This window comes from Xyrauchen texanus, chromosome 5, assembly GCF_025860055.1.
Source record: "Xyrauchen texanus isolate HMW12.3.18 chromosome 5, RBS_HiC_50CHRs, whole genome shotgun sequence".
NCBI classification, from domain to species: Eukaryota; Metazoa; Chordata; class Actinopteri; order Cypriniformes; family Catostomidae; genus Xyrauchen; species Xyrauchen texanus.
In genome coordinates, this window is record NC_068280.1 from 5589388 (window position 1) to 5602953 (window position 13566).

General features: G+C 37.5%; 1 protein-coding gene across 2 annotated transcripts in view; it reads right to left on the minus strand.

Annotated features, from left to right (window-relative positions):
• Positions 1–1327: 1327 nt before the first annotated feature.
• LOC127644032 (glutathione S-transferase C-terminal domain-containing protein-like) overlaps positions 1328–13566 on the minus strand; it is a 63890-nt gene continuing 51651 nt past the window's right edge. For both annotated transcript variants that reach the window (XM_052127034.1, XM_052127035.1), the window contains exons 9-12: positions 9323–9456; positions 8359–8389; positions 5054–5123; positions 1328–1772 (exon numbers count right to left, since the gene is read on the minus strand). In XM_052127034.1, the coding sequence (XP_051982994.1) occupies positions 1633–1772; positions 5054–5123; positions 8359–8389; positions 9323–9456 (375 nt within the window). In that variant the 3' untranslated portion in view covers positions 1328–1632. The remainder of the gene's footprint in view (positions 1773–5053; positions 5124–8358; positions 8390–9322; positions 9457–13566) is intronic.

A 13566-nucleotide genomic window follows, 5' to 3' on the forward strand; every position in this document is an offset into this window, starting at 1 on the left:
CCAGTTAGCCGAGGGGTGTCTGTGAAAGATGTCAGTAGAGAGAGCTGAGGGAGTTGCAGTGCTTTTTGTGCAGATCCTGGTCTCAGTCAGAGACAAAACATTGAGATTTGACTGACTGGCAAAGGTCCAACTGAAGTCATGCCTGCTGCCCCCTGATGTAATCGGTTCCTGCGTAGAGCCCAGCAAGCCTTTGGGGCTGGTGTAGAACCATGTCGGTGGAAAAGGGCTATGAGGCTGCTCACAACAAGTTGTCACTTGTGCCTCAGGGAAAGGTAAACACATTTGAAAAACTGCAAAGAGTAACTCAGTAGAATGGGGTCGATTCTAGGGTACCAGGACATTCGGTAGCAACATGTCGATTTCCAGTGTTTTCATGTTGTTTAAAAGTTGATAAGCATATTTATTTCTCTATCCCACCTTTGCACGATTATATGCCTAGCTGCATTATATTACATTTAGCATTATTTTCCCCCAAAGTCCATGATCAAAACATGCAACCAATTTTTGGGTTGTGGACCACCATTTGAGAAGCACTGTTGTGGCAGACTGTAGGCTATTGCAGTGCATTGACATTTGCATGAGCTGTGGCCTAATATAATTTATAAGCGTGGTCAGATTAATCTATGCATGTACCATTTCATCAATATTTTATTTTTCTATTTTCTCCCCAATTTGAAATGCCCAATTCCCAATGCGCTCCAAGTCCTTGTGATGGCGTAGTGACTCGCCTCAATCTGGGTGGCAGAGGACGAATCTCAGTTTCCTCCACATCTGAGACCGTCAATCCACTCATTTTATCACATGGCTTGTTGAGCGCTTTCCCGCGGAGACATAGCGTCATGCTATTCTCCGCGGCATCCATGCACATCTCACAACATGCTACATCGAGAGCGAGAACCACATTATAGCGACCATGAGGAGGTTATCCCATCTACCCTCCCTTGCAACCAGGCCAATTTGGTTGCTTAGGAGACCTGGGCAGAGTCACTCAGCACACCCTGGATTCAAACTTGTGACTCCAGGGGTGGAAGTCAGTGTCAATACCACCCCCCCCCCTCCCACCCCCATATTCATAAATACCTCCTGATGTTTACTTTCAGTACATTTAATCAATAGTTCCAAGACAAACAAGAATTCCATCTAGGATTTCTTGTAAAGGAAAGCAGCAGATTATAATGAATAATTTTACATAAAGTAACTATGGAAAGCAGGCTCTTTTGAGAGTCTTTTGTTTTGTGCATAATATGTGATAAAGGTGTTGGAGAGGGTGCAAAGTGCTTTTACAGAATTCAATGTGACTGATTCACAAACATCATTTGAAGTCATGTTTAATTTATTGAGGGGGAGTGCTGCTTTCTCTCTCTTTTAACAAACGAATCCAGAGAGTCAAGTGGCAAAGCACTGATCTAGAAGACATTAGTGAAACAAAAATCACTCTATTAATTTTGATGAAGCCATGTTTAAAAAGCTATAAAAAAATACAATACAAAAACAAATGACACTGATTGCACAGTTAGACTGAACCATGATTCAGTCAACATTGTGTCTGCATGATTGAGAGATCCAATTAAAAGAAACATTTCCAAATCTAAACCACAACTGTCCAAAAATTCAGATGTTTCAATTGCAAGACTATCTTGTAGGTTCCCCGACCAGCATATTGTTCTTGGGTGAGCAGCTCTCTGGAACCATCGTCATCACCCTTACAGAATACCCCTGAGTTTCGGCTGCCCAGCTGCGGTCCAAGTCAACAAGTCCCATACAGCGCTTACCTGGCGATTGGAGGAAAAAGGTTAGGATTTTAGAAGAGTTATGGAAATTATAAACTTCTCTTAAGAATTTTTTTAATATGACAGATATTGAAGAAAACTATGCTGCAAATATAACTACAAAAACCAACCCTTGTCTCATGACAAGTCATAATATTAGTACAAGATGATTTGTTCACAGATGTTTCCTTTCTTAAAATAAAGTATTGGATCAGAGGCTAGCTAATATTTGATGCCTGTATTGTACTGATTTGAAATTCTGTTACTTCATTGTTCTCAATGGAACTAAATATTGTATGATATTTTTAATCTATGTATTTATGTATTTAGCAAACGCTTTTATCCAAAGCGACTTACAGTGCACTTATTACAGGACAATGCCCCCAGAGCAACCTGGAGTTAAGTGCCTTGCTCAAGGACACAATGGTGGTGGCCGTGGGGATCGAACCAGCGACCTTCTGATTAACAGTTATGTGCTTTAGCCCACTACGCCGCCACCACTCTCTCATTTTACAATTTTGCCATCTCATATGAATTATTACAAGTTGCAAAAAAACTACATTGCCATGAGTTTCCAAAAGAGAGAGAGGGAAAAAAGAGCAGGGGATTTCAGAGGTCATAAGAGAGGAAGATGCCAAATTTATGGTCACTCCCTTAAGAGACTCCATTGTAATGTCAGGGTAATATAACACAAACTGCAGTGATATAAATGTACATTAAATAATTTAATAAAAGTTTGTAATGTTATGGCAGAAATGTATCATCACGCTCAATGAAAAGGGTCCATTGTTGTTGGGCCGATACTGTATTAATATCATCAATTTCAAAATGAACAATATCTATGACATAAATTCATTGTCAATATATTTACAAGTTTTGAGAGTACACAACATTGCCATAAAGCACACAGAGGCTCAGAAGAGCAAACACATGGTCTACGTTTACATGGACTCCAGAAAGCTGTTTATTCCAATAAAGCTTCTTAAGGCTCAAAATCGGTGTATGCGTTTACCTGAGCTGATTAGCGGCTTTCTCTTTACTCCCTGTAAGCAGCTTGCTTACTTACAGCAATGTAATTTCACCACAATACTTGTGTAAATAACAAGCATGGCATCCGAGGGAGACTTCACTATTTTATGCCCAGTTGCTTCACTTTAATTTCAGATATTCACAGGGAGCGAGTTGAAGCTGTGTTTGTTTCCTTAACTCTATCACGACCTGCAGCAGAAATGTGCTTCAATAGTGGGGTTTCCCTCTTACATAAAACTCTGGGATTCACCCAGTGCACATATACATGAACATGAGGGTTGATATTTTTCATGGGCGAGTATAAATGGATAGTTTATAGTGTGCTTTTCCCACTGTACTCCAAGAAATTTGTAATTTTTTCCACTGTGTTGACTTGTTGTTGGGCTCCATCCTTTGACGTTAGTTATCCGTTCTGTTCATGCACATGCGCACTCCTCTAAAAACCCTTATGACGCCACTTATGTGTTAACATAACCACATTAAGCTGCATTCTCCGGGAGAAACGTGGGTGTGTTAAACCGCTTTCTCTTAATCCCTTAAACAGCATAAGAAACTGACGTTCTCTTTTACATGACGTTTCAGAATGCCACTTTCTGCAAAATCCCTGAAATAAACAGTTTACTTAAGTGCATGTAAATGTGGTCATTGAGGGCACTTTCTCAGAATGTTGTCTATTACAAGGAAAGACTGTTTAATTTGAGTAAAAAAAAATGTCAGATTGTTCAAAAGAAGAAAAATACTTCTTGTGAACTTTCCAAAGCTACTTAAGAAATTATTTTCGCAATTTATTGCAGACTAAAACTGTACTTTTTAATAGTTTTTTTCTGAGCAGCTCAGTTCTCTTTCATTTAATTTCCAAACTCAATTTTGAACTTAACTTTCACAATACTTCAACCGAACTAACATTTCACAAGAAGTATTTCTAAAGTCAATTTACAAAGGAACATTATATCAGATCCTTCTTTAAAGAAGGTCACTTATATCGCTTAAAGGATAAAAGGCAAAATATAAAAGCAGTGCCTTTTAAAAAAATAATAAAGGAATTTAAAACAAATGCAATCATCTTTTTGTGCCATAATTAACAGCTTATTCAAAATCAAAGTTATGTGCGTGTGGTGAAAAGGCTTGGGTTTGAATGGCACTGCAGAGAAATCAGTGCTGGTTAGCATGTGTTTTGTGAAGAGTCTGCGAGGCTGTCATCTCGCCGGCTATAAAAGATGGGCAGTGGAAAGAGAGTTGACAGCAGTGTCAAGATTTATGCAAGAGTGCGATGAAACTATGTTGCTGAAAGTGTGGAATGAGAAGTTTGACAGAGAGGTCCAAGAGAGGGGAAATGTGAGAAGATGTGTTTTATTGTTTCAGTGATTTTACCACTGTTGATTTTTAGAGATTTGCCATTAATACTAAAAGTGTTAAGTTTGTGAATACTGGATACAGACCAATTCGCAAATTAATCAAACAGACCCATCATGACCCAAAAGAATTATTCTCTCACAAATTGGACATCACTATGGCTTACTTGCAAGTTTCAGGGGCCGTTCACACCAAGCATGTTATTCCATCCATCTGCGCTGTTGTTCTATGTAAACATGCACTAGATAGATGTCTACAACCGTTGCGCCATGTCTCGCTGTTTTTAAGTGTCTCACGCGCTGGATGATGCACCAAGTGTAAAAAACGCATCTGGAGACACCTGCATTCTGTTTTATTTGTTGTGCTGTACCTGCATATTTTTGAGCACAAGGATGCACTCGGTCTGAACAGCCCCTTGTTCTACACAAGAACGTTATCAAGCGTATGAGATATCGTTCAGAGTAGAGGAAAACTTGAAAAATTTACATCCACAATAGTAATATCTTACTTTTCTCATGACTTTTAAGATTTTATCAATTTGCATGACTTTTCCAAACCTGGAAATCACCATATTAAAATTCCCTGAAATTTCCTGGGATTTCCAAACTCATTTACAGAAGAAAATGTGAGTCGTGCTTGCCACTGCAAAACTCAATGATACGTTACAAAACACAATGCTATGGTGTTCTGGTTGGTTTCCAGAAGGCTGCTAAGGTGTTATTGGTGTTTGCTAAGTAATAATAGTGATGGATGCCATAGCAAACACCAATAAAAATGTGGGCCATATGGAAAGCCCTGTCTATATGAGGCACTTGTTCTTCTCTATTAAATGTAATTTCCACTCATAAAGCAAAATTGCTACAATAATTCTCTGAACACCTGCTTAAAACCAAACAGCTTACCTATTGATCGTCGTTCCGTTGGTAAACTGACAGCTGTCTGGTCTGCAAACCTGCACAGTATCATGTGTTCCTGAGGAGAGCCGTACAACATATGTTAACATAATGAACACACTCACGAACACGCACATATATATCTGCTAAACATCAAGTGTGTGGCTAGGCTTGCGTAAACTGTAGAAGAACGTCAATATATCCGATCTTTAAAGTACTGTTGCACCAACAAACCATTTATCAACAGTTGTAACCAGCCGACTGAGCTGCATTCAGTTCATTCTATATCAATCAATGCACTGGAGACTCTAATTGCGTTTTTTGGAAAGAAGAACTGCAAAATGACTTCCTCTGCTGTTCTTCACCAATGATGGCTTCAAGCAACCATTATTCTAACTAACTGAGTAAAGCAAGTGCTGAATGGAAGGGAATGTTACTGTGCTGCCAGATTGATTCCTCGTATCAAGTTTAATCCTCCAGGCTATTAGGGGTGATCAATGTCATTACCCAGTATAATGTGTCCAAAACATGCTTTAACACAGTAAAGCATCTCTACAGCATGTTTAGTATTAGTAACAATGGGTACTTCACAATAACATCATTATGGTGAGAAATAATGCATTGATAATGACGACTTTAAGTACAGAGATAAAACAACGTTTTGAACAAAGGAACCTCAAATCAAATTCTAGCAATTAATATGGATTTATCAGTTGGGAATTTCAATGCATCTATTTTGATTACAATCCATTTAACAACTCAAATCAAATTAAACGAATCAGTTGACATCCTGGGAATTCAGAAATGTATATATGGATATAAACTTTGCATTTTAAACTAGATTTCAACATTTTCTGCAAATCATTTTGACATTTTAAGGATACACATGAGTTTTGATGTAATCAGTCGGATTTTATAAAAGAATAAATCAATGAATTAAATATATCACATATTTATTTGTATAACATTTTTACTTAATATATTGAGTGGCAAGTATGTGAATCCTTTGGAAATACCTTGTTTTCTGAATTGGTCTTAAAATGTGATCTCATCTTAATCAAAGAGCCTCAGCTGGTTCAAAGCCACACTGACGTCATATCTTTATAAATTGGGAATTAATTTTCCCCTCGATGATGTTCCTTCCACCGTATTTCACCATTGGGATGATGTTTTCAGTTGATATATGGTGCCCAATTTACACAATACATAGAGCTGCATGTTCTTTCCAAACAATTCAACATTAGTTTCATCAGTCCACAAAACAATTTCCCAGTAGTGCTGTGGAGTGTCAAGGTGGTCTTTGGCAAACTTCAGGTATGCAGAAATTTGTATTATTTTTGGAAAGCAACGGCTTCCTTCGTAGTGGCCTGCCATGGACACCATGCCTGTTTAATGCTTTCTGTATAGTTGACTCATGAACATGAGATGTTAACCAGTCCTAATGATTCCTTCAAGTCTTTATCTGTCACTCTACGGTTCTTATCACCTCATTGAGTATTCTGCGGTGTGCCCTTTGAGTCATCTTGGCTGGATGGCCACTTCTAGGGAGAGTAGCCACAGTATTAAATCGTCTCCATTTACTCCACACATCAGCAGATGCTTCTTCTGAATAGCAAACTCCAAAAATTTGAAGTGCTTTATGTCCAAGTTGCTCTAAACCACACCTCCAATCTCGTTTCATTAAATGGATGCCAGGTTTGCCAACTTCTTACTCTAATTAGCTTTTGTTGACGTCATTAACCTAGGGGTTCACATACTTTTTTCAACCTACACTGTGAATGTTTGAATTATGTATTCAATATGTACAAGAACAATACAGTCATTTTTTTTTATTAGTTAAGACAGATTGTGTTCATTCATTATTGTAACTTAGCTGAAGATCATACCAGATTTTAATACAAATGTATATAAATGCAGGGAATTCCAAAGGATTCACATACTTTTTCTTGCCACTGTATTTAGGATCAGTTACTGAATTGCATTTATGCCTCTAAAAAGTCCTTTTAAAATAATTATTGTATATTAAATTTATGTCTGAATTTGTTCTGTCTGCTCTATCAAAATCTGAAATGACCTCATTATTTTGGCAACAGGCTGCTGAGGGTAGTAAATACTGTACAATAAGAATTGCATTTCTAATTTGCAAATAATTCTTACTCAAAATTTCTAAAACTAAAAGTACTCAACTAAAACCGAAATCAGAATCAGAACCAGAATCCTTAAATTCCTTATGATTCCCATCTGCAGGCTTGAATCTCTCCTTAAATATAAGTTTACAGCATTTTTAATACCCATTGTTTATCAGGTAGGGAAAAAAGTAAGTCTGATCACTTAGAAAAGTAACAGCACACTTCTCAACAACACATGCTATTTGATGTATCAGTCATATCCCTAGTACAAACAGTGTAAGACAAGTTATTTGCCAAACACTTTTCTCACATTAAATGTCTACTTGGCCTTGATCCATGCCCAGGGAACAGACTATTTTAGAGTGTAAGTGTAGGTAGGCTCCAGTGTAGGTGATTATCTCGGTAGGGGTCATAAGCAGCCATATCACCCTGGAGCTCAAGTCTGGTTGCCAACTGAAGATAAGCAGGGTTGAGCCTGGTCAGTACCTGGATGGCAGACCTCCTGGGGAAAACTAAGGATACTGCTGGAAGAGGTATTAGGGAGGCCAGAAAGGGGTGCTCACCCCGCGGTCTATGTAGGTCCTAATGCCCCAGTATAGTGACAGGGACATGTCCCATCCGAATGTAGCATTTTGTGAAGCTACTGCGCTACTCATAGCATCACTAATTTAGATAACTGCTTGGTGTCGTTCTCCACTGCTACGTGTCGTTGAGCGATGGCGACAAATTACAGCCTGTGCTAGCCAGACATCACTTCAGTCTTTTACGATGGACTTCAGAGGATGAACTGATGCCGACTCCAACTGTAAGACATCGGATAACTTCATATGTCACTGCCTGAACCTTTGAGTTAGGATGGACCCCACCGAACCTCACCGAAATGACCTACCGGTTGAACTGTGATGCACCTCACTGATTTCTATTGATGGACTACACTCTTGAAATTAAATACATATACTATCAATTAATTGCCATCAAAAGCCTTCATCAGCCAACTAACAAAGGACAATCTCTAAACTCTAAGATTTTAGATATTACATGTACATTTTTTGTTAATGCATGATTTTCTGTAAAGCTGCTTTGAAACGATGCGTGTTGTGAAAAGTGCTATACAAATAAAAATGACTTGACTTAACTTGTGTAGGTTATAATCAAAAGAGCTATTGCGAAGGCTGAAAGGCTTACCTTATAGCTCAATGTCTCCGCAAACCTTGTACTGTGGAGAGAAATAAAGGGGTGAATTTAATGTGCTCACACGCACATTGAGGCACAAATAACATGACGCATAAGTGAAAGCAAAAGTTCAAGAAAAGGACAGTCTATTCGGATCAAAGAACAGATTGAAAAAGTAAAAAAATGATACTCTATACAAAATCATACATAACATTTTTGTTGCTGAAATAAGTCATGTAAATACAGTGGGATGTTTTATGGAACACTTAAAAGCTCTTCAAATCTTGGCCATTATGTGTGTGGTAGGTAATGTTTAGTACATTAACTGTCTGTCATCATGTTGCCCTTCCTGTGGAACTGTTAAATGCCACAACTCAAAATCATATTATAGGCTGCTGTCAAGGCAACACGGTGAACACAACCAAGAAAAAAAAGTTTCCTGCATTTGCTGCTCTTGCCATTGTGCTGCTCATGTCCTACGACAAAATTCCTGCTTGATATTAATTGAAAGTTAATGCCAGATTTTAAGATCCCTCGCAGTGATAGCTCTTGTTTGGATGAAGTGAGGGCTGTTCATATGCGATTCTCGCCGTCATGAAGTTTTCAGCCTTTTTTGCTCATTTGAAAGTTTTTTTTACTTTTAATGCGGGACTGATGAGGCTCAGGTGTGCTACTGTTGATATAGAACACTATATTCCGAGAGCGTTCATTTGCAGAGAAAGACGTAATGCCGAATGCTTATTGTCTTCATCCACTAGGGTAATTGTTGCCATTTTCATTTGTCCTCATGCATCATTCATTCTTGTCCGTATCTTTTCAGAGTTTCCATTATGCATGTACTGTATGTTTATAGAACCTTGAGTTTATTATCATGGATTGCTATAGATTCACACTGTTTAGTGCACTTTGGAATTACGGGACCAAAAATAGAACTAGAGTCAGACAGAGAGAGAGGAGAAATGGATAGAGTTTCTACCTCTTGGGAAAGTTGAACTTGAGTGTGTTTTGAATGAATCCGTAGCAGCATGGACTAACCACAAACCCAGCCCTCGCCTGCAGGCAGCGATCCAATACCATGTCGGTTGCAACTCCACAAGCATGCAGGGCCACCTGAAGAAGACATAAGACAAAACCCACTGTTTTACTAAGAAAGGGGTTATGTAACCAAATAGTTAAAGATCTTGTTTGGTATCCAAAATGTTGAAGGTTTGAGTGAACTATCATCATTGTGCTCTAGTGCAAATTCTGGGTATTGTACAGTAGGTCAATTCGGATAAAGGCGAGATAAACAAAAAAATGGTTTAGGGTCGATGAAATTCATTAAGGTGCGTTCATTGCTCAACTTTTGCGTGGTGTTTCAGCACCAAAGCCTGCAACAAGCTGTAATAGTGCTGTATCTTGAGTATTTAACCCTTTAAGCTTGGATGGGCCCTTGTGAATAAAAAAATATACATTTTAATAATTACAGTCTTAACAAACACAAAATCAAGAATTATTGAAGCACAATGTACACACATCATCTTGCTATCTGGCTACAAATATGTTAGCTTTCCTGGATCAGATGACATCAATGGAAATACTGTAGCATCATTGAAGGTTAAACCAATTCGACTAGGTTCAGATTGATCCAATCAGTGGTGATAGTCCTCCATATTTGGGCAGGGACTCATGTGATCAGTCACTCTAATTACAAATGGCCACCAGAAGATGGGGCCAAGTACATGATGCAGATTCGATGACTCAAATGGCACAGAATGAAAACCATTCTGTGAAATTTAATTCCTAAAATCATATCTGCATGCTATGTAAACCTTTAGTTATTGTAGTGTTTGCATGTGTAATAAGGCTTTTGGACACTTGGAGATGTTTTTGGACACTGGGATAAATAATTTTGTAAAGCTGTAACTTTTGATTCCTTTGTTGTATTAACACAACATGTTACTCAACTGCAGTTGACATGATTGGGAACAAAACAAAAGCAGTCAGAGATGTTCAGAGATAACATAATTACACTCTGTGATATATAATCTCAATCAGAAAAAAAATTAAAAACGTTTTTGGGCTCAAGTTTTTTTGGTGTGATTTTTCTTAGGCTGAGAGTCTCAGAATTTATCATAATCTATATCATTAAAAAATTTATTTTAAGTTTTATTTAAAATTACACCAAACACTTATGTCCTTCCTTATGTTTTTGTTGAGTTATAAGACTAATTTTGGGTATGCCACAGAAACAGGAAATCTTTAAAAACACCCTCAGAGGTTAAATAGTAAGTCACTGTCATTCCTTTCCATGCAAACACACCTCCTTTCTATGCAAATTTGGCTGGTTATAGATTGTGCTTTATTCACAAAACTTATTAAGAAAATGTTATGTTATGCAATGACTTCAAATTATGATTATACCACTTGACATGTTTCATTTAATAGTGTTGAAAATGGAATAAAAGAGACTAACACAAAAGATAAAAATATTAACTTACTTATAACTTGGCAGATAGCTTTTTTTCCCCATATAATCATATAAGACATTCTTATTTGTGATTGACAGATTTGTTCTAAAAATACTAATAATATTTGTTGTAACTTGGCACTTACATTACTATAAAAAGATTTTTCCTTTTAATTATCTCAGACATCCTTAATTGTCATTGACCCTAAAATATTGTGTCCAGTATGTAATGTACCTAAAGCATAGTGAAACACAATGCTTGAGTAAACATTTGCATACAAGGCTATTTTACAGTGTTCAGAGTGCCATATATGTAAATGCACATGTCACAAAAATTATAAACAGGACTAAACACTTCACACTCCATACATCCTGACCCTAAGCATATTTATACAAATCTCAAAGCGTTTCCCACCTTGCATTATCTGGCAGCACATTTTCATTGATCTGTTAGTGGCAAAGGCACAGAGCGAGAGTCAGTCATACCCCGCTGGCGTGAAACTGCATGACAGCAGACACCTCTCTGCCTATTAGCAGCAAAGTGGATCAAACAGCTTGATGGATGGTAAAGAAAAGCTTTAGATGTCCTTACAGAAATCTGTGCAAGATCAAGCATTCAGCTTTCCTCGTGTCTTAACCAGACCGATGGCTACACCCATCGTCATTTGGGTGGGAAACTCACAAAATAACGTGAACTGTGCTCTTGGAGAGTGTGTGTGTGGACTGTCAAACAAATCCGTGGATTAACAACTTTCAAATCCCCCAAGAACTTTTCTCAGGAATGTTTCCAACTCTCCGAGGATAATCATTCACTCTACATGCTGTTTGAGGTTGCCATAGAAGAGGAAATACACTTGTGAACTTAGTGTGGGAAAACGTACAGTCATAGCAGACATTCTTTAAACTCAAACTAAAAACATCAACATTGGCAAAGAGTTCAATGTGGATCAAAAGTTCTAAGGATGCTAATTAGACCAAAATGATTCATAATGTCTTTTCAACGGTACCTGGTTGAAGCCATTACAAAAACCCTAGGAAGATGTGTTTGTGTATTCAAGTGCCACCCTTATGTACCCTAATCAAAATCCATTAGTAAAGGGTTTTAGCTCTCTAAAGTAGACTAATATCTCATAAAGTAGCAATCCATTAAAGTCTGGAGAAAACAAAAGTATCATCAAAAGTAGAACCAACCATAAAAACTTCATTTCAGCAGGCAGATATTTAGATAAAAAAATTACTTTAAAAAAAACATCTCGAGACATCTACGTTTAGCTTTTTTTAGCATGCAAGTATGCACTCGGTCTGAATGGACCCTAACAGAGTTAAAATACTGATCTTGCAAAACCAAACAACCATTGGAAGCTGGTGATTATTTCATGCTTGTTGGGTCAATATGAACTAGCTCTAAAGTCTGAAACATACTCTTGAAAGTACATGAACGCAAATGCTTCTAGGCACGTAAGGTCGATTTGATACGATTTTCATTGAGTCATTATGTTCCGAAATGTGCTAGAAAACAATTCATAACTCAATGCAAGTATGCGTTTCATTCAATATAAGGGTGGCAATAGTGGGCATTAGCAATCTTCTTCTGGCAGTTTTCTCTTTGAAGTCAATAATCATCATGGCAGACCAATCGTTTTGAAGAGAAAGTTATTTAAACTGTCAAGATAATAGCTAACTATTTAAATAATAACACATCCAGTTTATTGTTACAGATATTTGTAAGTCACTCTATCGTCTGGAGAACCTTAACACCTGGGTATACTTCATTTGTCTGCATTCCGGATCAGACCCGGTCGACAAAAGTTTGACTTTCAAAGTATACTTTTTTGATCTCAAGTGCCTATGAACGCGTTTGACGCATGCGCACTACGACTGCGTTGAGATACTCTTTCAGTACAGTCAGCGGCTGGTGCATGCGCCAACTATGCGCACAGACAAGGATGCTGCACGTGTCGAGAAAATCTGGGCTATGCAGACAGTTCACGCAGACCATGTTGATGACAAAATATGCATCACTGTGCGGAGCGATCAGCAATGCAAACAATCAAAGTATACTTTGGGCATTAGATGACAGTTTCGCAATAAGTTTTTCATTTTCTCGTCATAGTTTTTGCATTCCTTTGTAACAAATGAACCAAGGTTTTACTATAGTAATATTGTACACTGAAGTAACCATGTTTTATTAGCATAAGCCATGGTCTTACTGTAGTGATATTGTAGTAACCACATCTGCAGTAACCATGTTTTTTGTTTGTTTTTTGCAAAAACCTTGATTTGGATACAATGAACCATTTTTAAACAGCAATCATAGTTGGAACATGGTATTTGTAGTAAAACCATAGAATCCACAAAATAATTTTTTATTATCATATTTTTGCTTTCTTATATTATTACCATGGTTTCACCATGAATATCATGCTTATTATATGGTTACTGTAGTAAAACTGCTTAATTTTGTGGTTATGGTTTTACTACAAAAACCATTGTTGAAATTTAGTTGCTATAGTAAAACCATGGTTAATTTATTGGGAGGAAATGTAAAACTATTTCGAGGGCAGGCAAAATGTATTGCGAAACAATACAAAACTTATTGCGAGGGTTATATTCTGATATAAAATATATTCTGATTGGCTGAGATTGTGTCCTCATGTGGCAGTTTCAGTGTCGCTGAAAACTTGTGAATCACATCAGGTTAGGACAGGACATGGTGTTAGACATATACAAAAAGGAAATGACCCAATGTCATTGTTAAGTACTGATTACAA